Raw genomic sequence first — 16,375 nt, forward strand, 5'->3', positions numbered from 1 at the left:
TTACCTGCTCTTGAGCAGGGAGGTTCTGGTTCTTCAGTGCCCTGTACTTGTATCTTACCTGTTCTTTGACACTGGCACTGACTTATGTTTGACCCTGTTGTGATGTAGCCTGAGGAGCTAAATTAGCAGAATGGAGCCCAGTGTTGGTTTAGTTCCCTGAACAGCTTGCAACAAAAGCTAGAAAAATACCAGTGCTGTGAGTGACAGGGGTGTAAGGAAGTGTGAGGAATGGGGAGAATGGGGTGTGCCCTGGCAGTGCAGTACAGTGCACCCAGCCATTAGATCAACTTAGCTTTATTCTCAAATATTAAACTTAAATCTCAGTAATGATCCAAGGGGGAACGCATGTCATGCAGATTTTTCCTTGTTTCAAATGCCTGTGTTGTGTAAGGAGACAGATACTTATGCTTGAAAAAAACAATAAACATTATAAATTGATGTGATTGACTAAATATTTTTTCAGAGCTCTGCCCCTGCACCCAGCTCCCAGCAGGTGAAAGCGCACCAGACAACAGCAGCACCTGATCAAAACGATGCAATAGTAAAATTGTTTAATGATTTTGATGTTAAGGAAACTTCTTATCACTTAGTAATTTCCCACTTGGACCTACATATATGTGATGATATCCACTCTAAAGAAAAAGGTAATTTTTTTTTTTTTTAAGTTGCATGTCTATGAATAATAATCATCTTCAGGGGAGACATTTTGAGGAATACAATAATGAGAAAATAATAATACAATAAAGTCAAGAGACTTTAGTTTAGAAGAATAGTTAGAATTGTCTCCAGTGTCTATGGGTTCATGTAAAGCTATTTAGGTGGCTCTGTTAGGACAGCATTTCATTAATAAATGTAATTATTTTAGAATAATTGCAAAACCTAAGAGTGTTAGTACTTCTGTGCTTTTTCTGTCTTCTAGGAACTTATTCTATCAGTCTGATTGTTACTGCTCGGTCTTTTTCTTTTATAAGTTAGCTGGGTTATGAAGAATACAGTGACAACATTTTTGTGGCTTAGGGAAGGGGTCACTATACAATCTGTTTCTTTAATACTCTTACAAATGCAAACTAATAAGAGTGTTACTCTTTGTGTTACTAATTTAGACAATTTGATATGGTCTGCAGCACATGGAAAGAATGGAACGAGTGTCCTGTGACCTTAAAATTTTGTGTGTAAATCTTGTACTGATTCTTTTTAACAAAAGCCTATTGCATGTAGTCACATTTAGAATCAGAAAAAAAAGAAGACAAATAAGGGCATTTTTTCATGCCTTTCAAAAGTGATCATAGGGAGTGAGATATTACTATATATCTAGTCACTGAAAATTTTATGGAAACGTACAAGGTCTACTATATTATTAGTCACTGAAAAATTTATGGAAACATACAAGGTCTGCTGAAGAAAAATGTGAAAAATGTAGGGTTTAACAAAAATGCATTTCCTTGGTTAGGAAAGACACTTTCAGAACAGCAGAGCATGAGGTTCACTGGCTGGAGATGTATTTCCTTACATGCGGTGTATCTACTGTGGTTGGAATTTATCACTCCTAGTGAGATCTTTTTATTGGTCCTTTATTTTTGGAGTTTAAATTCAACAGTGGAAAAAGTCAGAAGAGAAGATTCTCAGAAGACCCCTTCACTGCAATATTTGTCAAATAAAATTATATTATATAGTATTCTTGAAAGTAAACGTTGACTTCAAAGACTGATTATAATCATATATTCAGCATAAAAAGTTTTGTTTCAAAAAAACTGCAGTAATGTGTTTTCAAGATGTTGTCATTTTAGTAGCATTGAAAACAGCATGCAATTTGTAAGTAGTGACTGAGTACAGAATTCTACAAACTCAAGCTGATCTTTAGAAACCAGTGAAAACTATCAGAATGAAAATTTTGAGGGAAGATAATGAGGTTGTAAGGAGAGACAGTAAGGGGAAGAAAGAAGGTGTTAGGTGTTTAAAGGATTACTGCAGCATGAGAACTAACACGCTAAATGCAATGTGTGCCGGGCCAAGCATTGTTTTGTTTTGCAGACCCAAACAGACGTGTTACAGGAGGGGCCATGCAGCTTTCCTTCAGCTATTTAACAGTGGATTATTATCCATTCCACAAAGCAGGTATGAAGGCAAGCTTTTTATGAATTACCTATGACTGTGACTATCTTGTCTGAAAGCAAAAAAAATTTGTGCATACACATATACGGCTTGGATAATCATGCTCAAACCATTTGAAAGGCACCTTTTTATTTCCTTCTATATGCAAAAACAAACAACAAAACCAACAATCTGGGAACCAATTTAATTTCTGCGAATGAGCTGGTTTAGGCCAAAGGCTTTTCACTGTTTTGTTCGGTCAACAAAACAGTGTTTACACATTTCTGACATGAAGAGAATTTTGTGTTGACAGAGGAAGGCAGTACTGCATATTGAGAATTCAGTAATTGGATATTAGCAAGAATCAATCTGTTAGATTTTTTTCATATATAGAATACTATCATTTTATGTCCATTTCCAATCAGTGTTTTGCTTTTTACATTATTTTGCTGAACAGAAACCTCAGTGTGTAGAGGTTAAACAATGTTATTAAAAAAATGTTAGCAATTTCCAAAGAAGTGTTTCTTACAAAAATATTTACAAGAAAAGTCTTTCTCATAAATTTCTAGTAGAAATCTAAAAGTTTTAAAAGAGGCTACATTACAGACCATGTGACAACAAAACAGGGTCTGATCATCTTTCTAATCAGATGGTCTGGAGCAGAAATCCACGTCATCATTCATGTTAGTCTGTCCTCTACTCCCAACCTGTAAACACTCAGTTGACTGGTGATCCATGCCAAAGCTGAGCTCCATCTGGTCTTGCCCTGCCTGCCCTCTTGTGCTCCCCAAAAGCCTGTGTTCATCCCCTGCAGCATTTCAGTTGTGTGTGCTGTCTCGCCACGTGTCTGTGACCCTAATGAGATTGCAGCCGTGCGACTGCATACAGGGGTGTGGTTGCTCTGCTCCCACATGCTGCTGCATGTGTTAGTGTTCATGCACTTCAGAGAGGCAGTTGCCCCAACTGGCTTCCCAGAAGGAGTGTTAGAGCTTTCACTATGGTGTTGCTAACAAAGTCCTGGAGGTCCTTCAGAATCTGTTTGCATGTGCTTAGAGTAATCCCATGCTGCTAGCCCTGTTTTGGAGAATCCCATTGTCATGGGCTTCAGTCTAATGCATCTTTGTCCTTTTGTTCCCTTTCTGTTTTTTTCCCTGTTCCTTTATCTTCCTCCTTAGCTATAAAAATGATAATAACAAATAACTGTGAAGAAGAGTGGGGGAAAATGTCATCTCTTGTGATAGGCACCAGCCTAAAAGTTTATTTAATGCTGCATTTAGACTTAAAATAATTTTTTTTTTCCAAAATAATTTTCCTATTTTAATAGCAATCATATTTGCTTATCCCCAATGTAAGTATCCAAAAAGTCATTAAGTCCCAAATAAAGTAAATTTTCACATGGTAGTATTTAAAAGAGTGATGTACCAACTGATAGAAGTTGTCATTGCATCCTTATTGAACAGGTTAGTAGAATGTCTTTACAGGGACTACTTAAAGATACCATGATTTTTTTCAGATGTTTGAGTGCTTGACCAACAGAAACATGTTGGAATTGAAAGCAGGGACAAAAGCATTTCCAGTGGGATTGATTTTAAGGCTGTGTGTGCTGCAGCACTTCTTGAACTTACCTTGTTGTTTGTGTGCCATAAAGGTGCTAGAGAACCAAGACAAAAAGAATACATTTCTGGAAAGGGACCAGGAACTTCTTAGGACACAGTTCTGGCAGGAAAGATAAGCTTGGAAAAAGTGAGCATGAGAACATTGTTCTGTTACTTGCTCTCACTTTTTTTTTTCAACTGAACATTTTTTTGCATGTTCTCACATATGACATTAATGTGTCGTAAGATTTCTCTGAACTGAAAATACTCAATGATGTTTTGAGTGTTAGTGGTGTTATAAGGCAGCTGGTAATGCTATATTCTGCGTGATTTCGTGAAGTGCTGAGACTTGGAATATGGAATGTATATGGAATATATAACTTCTGTTTTAACGTCTGGTATGACTGCTGTTGTTCTATAATTACAGCATGCAATGAGCTTATAATTCGAAGAATACTTGTGAAATAGTGGAAACATGTTATCCTGTTAAAAGTAAAATTTCAAATGAGCTAATATTTTCCCATTTCTCTTATTTGCAGGAGACAGCTGTGATCACTGGATGCATTATAGTGATGCCACTAAAACCAGAAGTGGATGGGCCAAAGAATTATTAAATGAATTCAAAAGCAATGTTGAATTGCTTAAGCAGGCTGTGAAGGATCAGGTCACAGATTCTCCTCCTAAATCACCACCTGCTGTATCTCCTCAGAACCTACAAACAGGTATTTTCTTTACATCACTAACTCTCTACTTCCATGAAATATTAAAACTATGAAAAAAAGACTGGTTTTTTCAATGATTCCATCACTATTCTTTCTTACAGGCAAGGAACAGATGCCAAAAGGAACATCTAGGGCTTCCTCTGTATCTTCCCAGCAACCAAAGGGCAAACTGATGTCTAGTCCTATTGTGGTTAGACTTGCAGACTTCAATATATATCAGGTATGTTTCTTTAAGTTAGTAAAACTGGGGTAACTCCACCCTTACTGTTATGTAATTGTGGGTTTTAAGGGACAATATGAAGCCCATTGAAATTAATGAGACTTTCCATTCATTATTCGGGTAGACCTTTATGAACCTGCTTCTGCTTTGTTAAAATTGTCATCCTATCACAATTAAATGTTGGATCTAAGTTCTACTGTTCTCCAAATTAGGAATTTGGAATTCAAATTTAATCTTTTCATTGTACTATCTTATGTGCCTAATATCTTAATATGTGGTTTTGTATATTATGCTTTTCTTATTGTTATATTTTTCAAAGTACATTAAAAACCGTTAAGAGGTTTTATTAGGTTTTTAAAATCTTTTTCCAGCCACTCCCTTTCTAGTGATATTTTGAGCAGACACTTTTACCATTTCCGTCCCCCTTCCCTTTGTTAGAATGAGTAGTTTTAGTTGCTGGTTGTGGTCCAGATTGACTGTTCTGAGGCAAGTGAAATAGAGGTGTGTCTCCATTAGGCAGAATTGTAGTGATATGTGAGGATCTACGCTTAAATTTCAGGTCCTAACAAAAATGTTTAGTGTGTGTCCTTTGTCACTGTGATTTCTGCTTGCTCTTTTTCCAATTTCCAACACATTTCTGCCATATCACTACTGGTGTTGTGGGAGATTGCAGATTGCTGCTGGGAGCCTTATCTGGATCTGAAGTGGTTTTATGTTATTGTTTTATACTGTTCATGTTTCCGTTTGCCTTTTGCTCTTGTCTCCTCCACTCTACAGAAACACATTTTCAGTTTTTAAATTGGCATTATTTCTATGCAATTTCCTAAAAGCTATTTTTCTAAATAGATCATTTTACTTGAATTTTTGTGTCTGTTAATGCAGTTATGTTTGCCTCTTGAAAACAGCTACATAAAGTGAAGCAGGCTTATAAAGGTCATGTTTCCTGGGAAATTCTAGTAGACATCATCATGTATTCAATATTAATACATTGGGTAATTTCAAACTAGCAGTTTGACCTACTAACTGTTGAATGGAAAAGCTTTGTTTTGGCAACATACTTTTTAAACTAGGATGCCTTCAATGAAATTTAAGGTCAAATATATATCAAATGTTGGTTTCTTATTTGTTTGATAATTTACATTGTAAGGAAACAGAAATGGACATTACTGTTCCATAGCATCTTGAGTCTCCTGTGAAGCAGACCTTCAGGCATATCCAAGCATACACATCTCTGCCAGGTGCATGCTGAACACTTTGCTTCACACACAGTTTGAGAGTCAGCCTGTGCACTGGAATTTGTTCTTATGACAAAACAAGAACTACCTAATGTGTGTAATAAACTTACCTAGCTTATCTATCCCTTATCTAGACCAGACTGTATGGAAATACTCCATCCAAGCATAAATGCTTAAACAGAAGCTGTAGTATTTGCAATTAAAAATCAGATCATTCTAGGCTTCTGCTGGACACCTTTGAAAGTGACCTGCTTCCTTTTGTCTTATATGAAGGAAGGGGATCTGGTACCTTTAAAACGGTTTTCTTGTGAAACTCTTCTATGTGAGTCATTTCTGCTTCAAGGCAGTTAACTGTTTGTCACTGTTCATCAGCACTTTGTACTTTGTGTTATGTTATTTGGGGGCCTACACCCAAGAGCAGTGGAATGTTACCTTACTAGGGACAGTACCATGCAAGTACAAATGCTTAGTCGTTCATAAAAGTGGAATGTGTTAATGAAATAATCTTTTATCATTTACAGGTTTCAACAGCAGACCAGTGTCGTTCTTCCCCTAAAGCTCTGATTTCTTGCAATAAAAAGTCACTTTATCTTCCACCAGAAATGCCAGCTATTCATATTGAATTCACTGAATATTACTACCCAGATGGAAAGGACTTTCCTAGTAAGACTTTTTTTATGTTTTTGGTTTTGTTTTTTGTTTTTTTTTTTTTTTTGTTTTGTTTTGTTTTTGTTTGTTTTTTTTGTTTTTTGTTGTTGTTGTTGTATTGACGCATAAATGTTGTGTGTTACTTTCACCTTTGTGAAGCTTAAAGCTTGGAAATAGGTAATGGCTTTCTAAAATGGATAGAGCACAAGACTGCTCCGTTTCCACAATGCTTCCTCCTACAAACTTCTATTAATACTGGTTTATATAAACATGGTTGTTCAGTCTGAAAACACTTGCATCATTTTTACTGGCACATGAATTATTCATTCTCCAGCATCCACATATTGTTTCTACAATTTCACTGTCTGACTACATAAAAGAACTCAAACTATTGCAACAATACCTAAAATGCACTGAAGAGCTGCTGGAGTTATTGTAGGAATGTCTTCTGTGGCTGGCCATATTTTATATACAGAAATGTTAGTGGATTTCTTGGGGATGGAACCTGAGGACAGCAGATTTCCATGGTCTTCCCTTTCTTCTGTAATGAGAATATTCTCCCCATTTCTTCAGAATTAATTCTGTTCTTAGGTTTTATACACTCAAAAATTCAGTTACTTTCTTGGAGTGAGAGAAAGAAGCATCACTTCAGGTATGCCCTAACAATTCTTCCTTGAGACTAAAGGACTGGGTTTCTGTTCTTTCTCTGATGAAAAGTACTGGTGAAATTGTAAGTTTACAATCATTTAAAAACCAAAGAAAACCCAACCCATAAACAATTTCCTTATTCTCATGGTTTCTTTTTTTTTTTTCTCCTTTAGTTCCGTGTCCAAATTTGTATGGCCAGCTGAATGCTTTACAGTTCACTCTGGATCAGAGAAGTATTCTTTGGCTAAACCAGTTTGTGTTGGATTTGAAACAGAGTCTTATTCAGTTCATGGCCATGTACAAGTTAAATGACAATTCAAAATCAGATGAACATGTTGATGTGAGAGTGGATGGACTAATGTCAAAGGTATGCTATCATTGAGTAGGGGTTTTGTGGTTCCTTGGAAGACTAATTCTTTTGTTATTCTCTTGCAAATACCTAAATGAATGAAAAAATGCTTCTCTAGAAAACTCTGCAGAATATGATTTTTTGAAGGCAGACATCTTGTTTCCTGTACTCCTTCATCTGTGTCCTGGTATTTTGGTTTGGGTGTTTTGGTTTGGGTATTTTGGTTTTGTATTGAAGATCTGAGTGGGAATACTAACAAATTATTTCCCTGTGGTCAGCGAACTTGGCATAGCAGAGCTAAAAAGAAATTGAGCACTAAAGTTAAAAAATGAGTGAAAAATTAATATCTGTACTCTATATTTACAAGGTCCTCCCTTGTTCCTCTGGCTGTATTATATCAAAGCTCTTTTGTCTTGGCAGTGAATGCTCTAGAGTAAAGAAAGCAGTTCATCTGAAGGTTTATTTCCTTCTCCAAAACCCATTCTCACCATTTTCTGTATCATGCTGGCTGTTAGTGTAGTTCAGGTACATGAGTTCTCTGTATGCTTGTTGCAGAGGAGTGATGCTTGTTCCTTGTCTTCTGCTTCTTTGTAAAAAAAAGGATAATGGAGCAGATAAATTTCCCACCCAAACCCTGTTTGCATTGGGCATTTCATTGTATGGTTTCCAAGGTTCAGAGGTGAACGAAATGAGTCTCTTTAGTGGAGCCCACAGGAGAGGTTTCAAGGGCTCTAACAAGTCAGCAAATGGAGGGATGGTTATCTTTCTAACCTGTTGCTACATTCTTAATGGAACTTTACAAGGACATGGTTTGTACTGAATAGAAACAGTTATTAAGAGCAAACAACTGGAATCTGCAAATATATATTAATCTGATATTGAATCATTATAGGGGAATAGCCTACTAAACTACGAGAGGATAAAAGTATTCTAACATCTCTCAAACCTTGATTTGAATTAATTATGTCACCCTGTATTAACAGCATTATTTTTATTCAAGCAAATGATAAATTGATGAATGGTTAATTGTTTTATTTAGTTCTTTTTTTCCTGAGTCCTTGTGTTTAAATGAAGAAGCTTCATAACCCCCATCTTTGTGTCTTTAGGGATGATTTTTTTACTCCTACTTTCTAGATTCAGAATGGAGATATTGTGATAGAAAGCAGTGTCACTGATATTGGCCAAACTAGAGTGGCCAAGGTTCATATTAACAATTTAAGATTCAGGATTTGGCATAAAATAAGTTTACTTTAATATATGCGCTAAAAATATGCAAGTTAATGACAGTGTGCTGAACTATTTGTTTTCTTTAGGAGTTGAGATATATCATTATTTTCCTGATGAAACAAATATATTATGATTATCAGATAATTGTCAAAAATACCTGATCTAAATTCTGCAATATTAAGAATATTAGCTGCAGTGGCATATCTAACTGATTGCTTGTATCTTAACAAAGAAATAAAATACTGTAGTACTCCATATGGTGAAAAACCCTATCTGACATACCAGATTGAACTCCAAATTATAATTCTCTGTTTTTCAAAGCCATAAATTTTGGAAACACTTGAAGAAACATTTTACCAAGTTGCTTGAGTTGAGGAAATGAGCCACTTCAGCCTAATATAGCTGAACTAAATTTAAGACCTTCAGATAAGAAAAGCCTGAGACCCTTATGTTTCTGTGCAAATATTGATGAAAAGCCTGAGACCCTGCTGTTTTGTAAAAATATTGATGCCACAGCATCTTCTTAAAAATGAGAGAGAACATAAGTCTTAGTCTGTCAGCCCAACTTATCCCTGTTCTGTTTCACTGTACTTGATTTCTCATAAAACTATAATTATATTCCTTTGTATCAGCTGTCATGGCTATTATTTTGTTTCTTTGATTGTATACCTTCTTAATCTACATAGTTTTAACTAGAAAAAATTTATTTCTCCCTTGCAGATCATCATCCCATTTGAAAACAAACCTGAAATTCATAAAGATCAACCTCGTGCACTTTCCATTCAAAGTTCAGAGATGATTGCTACGAATACCAGATGCTCCCCAAACTGCAGACACTCTGATCTAGAAGCTTTGTTTCAGAACTTCAAGGACTCTGAATTTTTCAGTAGAAATTTCACCACTTTTCCTAAGTCCCCCAAAAATTTTAATCTTTTACATCCAATCTTCCAGAGACATGCTCATGAACAAGATACCAAAATGCATGATGTTTACAAAGGTTATATCATTCCAGAATTGAATAAATATGCATTAAAGACATCTGCAGCTACTGATGTTTGGGCCGTGCATTTTTCCCAGTTTTGGATAGATTACGAAGGAACGAAAAGTGGGAAAGGCCGGCCAGTAAGCTTTGTGGACTCTTTCCCACTTTCACTTTGGATTTGCCAGCCAATAAGATTTGCAAAGTCACAAAAAGAGCTTGTATCCCGTAATCAGACAGCCTTGAACATTCCAAAAAGTGAATCTAGTGATCTCTCTAATAGATTGCAACGTAAGAAACTTCTAAAGGAGTATTACAGCAGTGAGACAGAGCCTTCGACCAATGGCATTCAAATGTCTGAGACTTCAGGAGTGCTTTCTGAAAGCTCTTCCTCTGATGCAGATGTACATGTTCTTGTCCATGTTCAAAAACATGTAAGCGTGCAGATCAATCACTACCAGTATCTTTTTTTGCTGTTTCTCCATGAATCTCTTGTACTGCTCCTGGAAAACTTAAGGAAGGACGTAGAGGCAGTGACAGGAAAACCTGCAAAGCAAACAGATGTCTGCATTGGGATTCTGCTGAAAACTGCAGAAGTAGCCTTACTGCTCCATCCAGTGACTCAGGGAAGCCCTTGTAAATCTCCTGTTGAGGAAGAAGGAAGTACCATGGCATCAGAACTCTCCCCTGTGGGAAACGGAGAAACTCTTACTTCAGAGAGTAAATTAGTTGGTAGTAAGGTAGTGGAAGCCAGTATTACTAATTTTGGTTATGTAAATGACTGCAAGCCTCTGAATGCTGAAGTTAATAAAGGAATTTTAATAGATCCTCTTTTGTTTAAATCAGACAGTAATACGGATTTTCAGAAAGCAATGTCATTTTCTGATGATGCATCAGATAAAGGTTTGGGAGATACGAGTGAAGGAGGAAGCAGTGGACTTTTTAGCAGAAGTGATTCTGAAGAGGTCTGTGGACCTCTAAGTGAGAAAAGTAGTTTGAATCCTAGGGATTCGGTGTCCATTCTAAATAAGAGAGAAGATTCTACTGAATTTTTCATTGATAAAGAGGATGACAGAAACATATTCTCAAATAAGTTAAATGAACAGGAAGGCACAACTGAAGGCTGTCCTAACCAAGTCGCTGACTTGGAAACAGAAACTGCCTTAGAATCTGAAGAGCTTGAAATCAACAAAGACAAAGTGGCTTCAGTTAAAATGTTTGCATCCCAGTCTTCTTCAAGGTATAGAAAATTAATACTAAAACAGTTTTCCTACTCTTTGAAAAGATTTAGAAATCTTGTTGGCAACAGACTTCCAGTACTTTCAGCAGTCAGGAAGGGAACATCTTTAGAGGTGGTCTCGATGGTCCTTCCAACTCAGGTTGTTCTGTGATTCTGTGTTCTAGTAGATGAAAATTTTTAAAACACGTAAAAAGTTATGCAGTATCCAGCATTCAGTGAAAGTTAAAATTAGTGTTAATTAATTGATTTAAACTATATACTTTTAGTTTAAGTGTTAGGAAATATGTATTGAGAGAAGTATTGACATAAATACCTACATGAATATGTGTTGTTTCTACATTTACCTTGTCTTGTCAAAGGATTATTGAATAATCGGACTTTTTCTTTTATATCTTGCTTGGTTTAGAGGAATTTTTAATGTAACTTCTATGTATTATTTAATATAAATAATGTTTTCCTCATATCTTTATATTTTAAAAGTGCTAAGCCCAAGGAACGCTGCTCCTCCAACCTCCCTGCATTCTCTGTTTCTTACAAAAATATGAAGAGAAGTCCATCACAAGTCTCTCTGGATACCATCTCTATTGATAGTATGATGCTAGAGGATCATTTGATAGAGAGTGATGGAAGTGATAGTCAAAGCTTTCTGGAGAAAGGTAAGCAGGTTTCACAAAATATTTTTAAGCAATACATGAAAATGTTGTTTGTTATTGAAGTCATGCTCAAAAGGATTCTAGTCCAGCAAATCCTGGATACTTTACAAGACTATTTCTGTTACCTTCACCAGTAATATCAAGTGTATTCACCACATATAATTTCAGGGGAAAGTAATAACGTGCGCTACTTAAGCAGCACTATTTAATTTTAACACTGCTTAATTTTCCTCTCTTAAAGAAAGTAAGAGCATTGAAGTACTGTGTTGCAAGTCTGAATTAGGCAGAACTTGTTCCTTGCTATGCTTGAAAGCAACTGCTTTGGCTGCAACACTTACAGGTTGGAGCCTGAATCAGTGTTACACTTGAAGTGGTAAAGAAGCTTTCATTTTAGAAGTGGATGAAAAAGAAATGAATTTTCACTAATGCTCACTGTGCTAATTACCAGTCAGATAGGTTTGGTAGTCTCCTTGCAGTTCATCCCTCAAGGAGTATTTCCCAAGTATTGACTGTCTAATAGCAGGTATTTGTCCAATTCTTGCTCATCTGTGTATATACTGATGAAATAGTTTTCCCATGTCAGGAAATAGAGTAAGAAGACCTTATTGATACCTCTTTTCTGATAATTCTAATTAGCATAAGACCGTTTTTTTCTGTAGGATTTCTCTTCAGTCTAGAGCAAATAATGAGAAGACTGCTTCACTTGCAAGCCTGTTATATATTTGAATTGTAGGAGTATTCCTGCATGTGCTTATGTGGGAGTATGCCATGAAATACACTTTCCATTTTAAATAACCTTTATATGTCTTTTTAGCTTGTTAAATAATATTTAACTGCAGGTTAAGTATCTATGCTTTCCAGTTGTCAAGGAAACACTACCATGATTATGATTGCTCTAACAAAAAGATATATAGCTTACTTCTCTAAACATACAAGCATATGCTCTAAAGGCACTGTGCAGTATTTTAGATACACAGCTTGGATTTTTTTTTCTGGCTGCATCATATTTATATTATTTGATTTGGAAGACTAAAAAACGCCTTCACAGTTTTTTTTAACAATGCATGTAGAGTGCTGTATTGGTTTTGCCACTATATCCTGCTTTACTTTTGATTAGCATCTAGAACTTGGAACTGTCTATAGGAGGAATGGATTTGGCAGTTCAGTTATAAATATTTGTTTAATAAGCCACTCAACTCGTATTAAAAAATGAGTTAATGTGTGCACTCACTAACAGTCACTGACTTTATTCTTAATGGAGAAGTGATTAAGATTATGCTGTGCTATGCTGTGCTAAAAATTCGCATTTTTCTGATGTGTGTTTGGAAGGTATTACAGCCACAAACTATCAAAGCCCATCAGAAAATGTCCATGAAGGAGGCACAGTGATGGGAAATTGTGATGGGTCATCTCCAGATGCCATGAGTGCTGCTTCAGAAAATGCCCATGAGACTAGTGAAGAAATGGTAATGTTATTGAATTCAATTAGAACACATGATTCTGTAAATTAAACCTTAAAGCACAACTAAAATGTCTCCTTTTAGAGGCGATTTTTTGAGTCATTAGAAAAATGAATCCAAAATACTAGTAATGATGATGGATACACATCTTCTGATACCAAAGCTGACTTAAAACTGGCTTCTGCTTCTTTTTTAAAAATACTGCAACCCTGTAAATTGAGAAAAAGGGCCGACTACTATGCAGATAGCCAAAGTTTAGTAGCCTATTCTAGCTTTTTAACCTGGTTTGATTCAGCACTGCAAGTGCTTGGTTGTGCTTATGATATGCATAAAGTTGAATGCAGTTGTAGGTAATGTCAGATACCTGATATTTCAGGTATCACATAGGTCATGAGCTTCTCTGTCAGTAAGGAAACTCTATCTCACTTCCATGGCTTTTCTAGCCAGTTCTGAATTGGCATCAGTACAAGTGTCTATCTTTGGACAGGCTGTTGAGCAATCCATTATGAAGCCAATGTGTACAAAAAGAAAAGAACAAGAAAATGAGAAAACTTTTTGCTTCTCTGTGAGCAAGGGCTTTCAATACAAAGGGCTGTTTTCCTTTTGTGATGGGAAAGGTATAGACATACCTTACAAACAATAATCACTGTAAAATAATTTTATAATCTTATATTGTTTTATCTGGGTTTTGTTGACAGATGTCTGTTGTGGTTTTTCAAGTATTTGGTATTAATGGTGAAATTGACATCAGAGGAGAAGACACAGAAATATGCTTACAGGTCAACCAAGTGATACCAAACCAGCTAGGAAATATTGGTGTTCGACAATATCTGTGCAACCGAACTGTTGGTAAGAACTAACAATTCAGTGTGTTGAAATTGGAGCTGGAAACATTTGTTCCAAGTAAATAAAAATGAAAACACAGTTTTATGTTAGACTAGCATCCATTTAATGCTAGTTTAGAACTCTGATTTCTTTCTTCATTGCCATACATTAAAAAGGAAGAATAAATAAATGGAACTGTATATGATCATTTGGGTAAAAAGGTGCATTGCATTGAATTCTGGTCATTAGTTTGCTTTTTTGAAAATAAAGTAAGCTGCATTATGAGCTGGTTTTGGCTGGGGTAGAATTAATTGTCTTCATAGTGACTGGTATGGGGCTATGTTCTTGGATTTTGTTTTTTGTATTAAACTGTCTTTGTCTTAAGCCACGAGTTTTCTGGCTTTTACCCTTCCAGTTCTCTCCCCAGTCCCACTGGTGGGGGGTGAACGAGAGGCTGTGTGGGGCCTGGCTGCTGGGGGTGGAACCATGACACATTGCATTGTGTTACTGTTCCCTGAAGATGGAACTCCTTATGACTCTAATAGTACTTGGCTTTATGTACCTTCCTTTGAAGGAATGTTTCTTTTTTATCAGGATCGGTTTCTCTAGATTAAATGACATACACTGTTTAAACAGGCTTAAAATATGTGGTTTAAGAAAATTTTAAATATTTCCTCTGTCAGGAAATACGAGCTTTAAAGATAGACAACTGTTTTTATTTTGGTTTCAGTTGGGTTTTTTGTTTGTTTTGGTTTTTTGGGGGTTTTGTTGGTTGGTTGTCTTTGGTTTTTTTTACTTAATACAAAGAGTATAGTTTCATGCCAAATATTTGCACAGCTAGATCAACTGGTGTCTTTCAGAGCTGTTTTAGGGCATGAGTACAGTAGATGTACTCATATATTGTACTCATGCCCAAGAATATGAGTACAATATGAGTACTTTGCCAGAAAAACCGAGTTCTCGTGGATGATTTGTTTTCCTTGTCATGATGTATTGGTGTGGCAGCTCATGTCACAGTCTGCTTTGCTCCCCTCTGCCAGCCTTCTACATGGATTGCTGGATGTTAGCTCTGTTGCACTATAGGGTTTTTGGGTTTCCCTGACGCACCGGCTTCTGTTCAGTTCCTTTCTGAGGAAATAGCTGTAGCAGCTGTTGGCTGCCATTTTCTTATTCCAAGCTTCTATCAGCATGGCTTTTGTTCAGCAGGTGCTTCAGCTTTGGAGGTGGTTCAACCTCTGATCCCCTAGCTAAAGAACACATTTTCTGGTAAGCTGAGCCACTGCCAGCAGCTGCTGCCTGAGCAGCTGTTGCATGATGTTGTAGTCAACATCTGAAGGCTAGGAGAACATCCAGCAGGGAGGACTCATGGCTGACCTTCAGTTCATACAGGCAAATTGACTTCTGGTTATCTGCCATATACTCTGTAAAAGCTGGAGGGAGTAAGTAATATGAACATACCACCTTCCTGCTCTTCTTTGTATCTTCAGCTGGAGCCTCTGATAATGACAATGCTTCTCAGCTGATAATGAGAGGCTTGTGCACTGTCTAATTATTTTGTGGGTAGAAAGGATATAACATGATTGGAATCTCCAAATACTTCCACTTCGTATCCCTTCCTTTCTCTTTCTGGCAGGTACCTGAATGGATGAGCCAACAACACTTTTTTTGGTTTTTTATGCATTGCTGGTCACTCCTATTCTGTAATGTACACATTCTTTCGACTGATCTTTTCTCTTCACTGTGATTTCTGTACTGTCAGGAATCTTCTGCTCCGTGTGTCCCATATTCATTTCTATTAGAACTAAAAGAGAAAATGTTTGGGAAAAGCTTGAGAATCAGATCAAAAGAGACTGTTTAAAAGAGTTAATAGTAACAAAATACAACTAAAAGAACAGGTGAGCAAATGTGTAATATCCCAATAAAAGCAACCTCCCTCTTCAAGACCTTTAATAAAACTTTCTCAAGTGCTGCATTAACAATTGAAACCAGTAATCTGAGGAACCATGCAATGCAGTGAATACTCAACTAATAATTACAGTCTCCAAGATGTTCTGGATGAAAATAACCATTTAAAATGTACTCTGCTGTTAATACAGTGGATGTAAAAAGGGAAGAATGTGGCTAAAAGCTGGACTAAGTTGGCTACATGGCAGCTGTGCAATTCCCTGCAGGGCTGGATGCAGGACTGCTACTTTATCTGATCTTGCCTGGCAGCAAGACTAAAAGAAGGAGGGCAGAAGTATTGTGGGAGGGCTGTGCTTTTACTGAGATCTAATCATGCTGAACCTGCTTCTTAGAAGGCAACAGCAGTTCACAGCAGCTTCCAGATTTTTTTAAAGCATTTTTTACTCCATCTTCCCTTGACTCTGCCCCTTTCAAGTATCTGCAAGATAACTAAAATTGACTCAAGCCTGAGACTAAATGTATGTTCTTTTCCTCTGCTCTTTTTCTGTACTTTGGATACTTCCAGCAATGATGCAGGC

The 16,375-nt window shown here is 36.5% G+C and overlaps 1 protein-coding gene across 4 annotated transcripts in view; it reads left to right on the forward strand.

Annotated features, from left to right (window-relative positions):
• Positions 1-16,375, forward strand: part of BLTP3B (bridge-like lipid transfer protein family member 3B) — a 47,699-nt gene that overhangs the window by 23,449 nt on the left and 7,875 nt on the right. For all 4 annotated transcript variants that reach the window (XM_077178710.1, XM_077178712.1, XM_054632248.2 and 1 more), the window contains 10 exons: positions 464-644; positions 2,032-2,115; positions 4,226-4,408; positions 4,510-4,628; positions 6,385-6,526; positions 7,333-7,526; positions 9,456-10,954; positions 11,435-11,610; positions 12,937-13,073; positions 13,766-13,916. In XM_077178710.1, coding sequence (XP_077034825.1) covers positions 464-644; positions 2,032-2,115; positions 4,226-4,408; positions 4,510-4,628; positions 6,385-6,526; positions 7,333-7,526; positions 9,456-10,954; positions 11,435-11,610; positions 12,937-13,073; positions 13,766-13,916 — 2,866 coding nt within the window. The remainder of the gene's footprint in view (positions 1-463; positions 645-2,031; positions 2,116-4,225; positions 4,409-4,509; positions 4,629-6,384; positions 6,527-7,332; positions 7,527-9,455; positions 10,955-11,434; positions 11,611-12,936; positions 13,074-13,765; positions 13,917-16,375) is intronic.

This window comes from Agelaius phoeniceus, chromosome 5 (genome assembly GCF_051311805.1).
Source record: "Agelaius phoeniceus isolate bAgePho1 chromosome 5, bAgePho1.hap1, whole genome shotgun sequence".
In the NCBI taxonomy this organism is placed as follows: Eukaryota; Metazoa; Chordata; class Aves; order Passeriformes; family Icteridae; genus Agelaius; species Agelaius phoeniceus.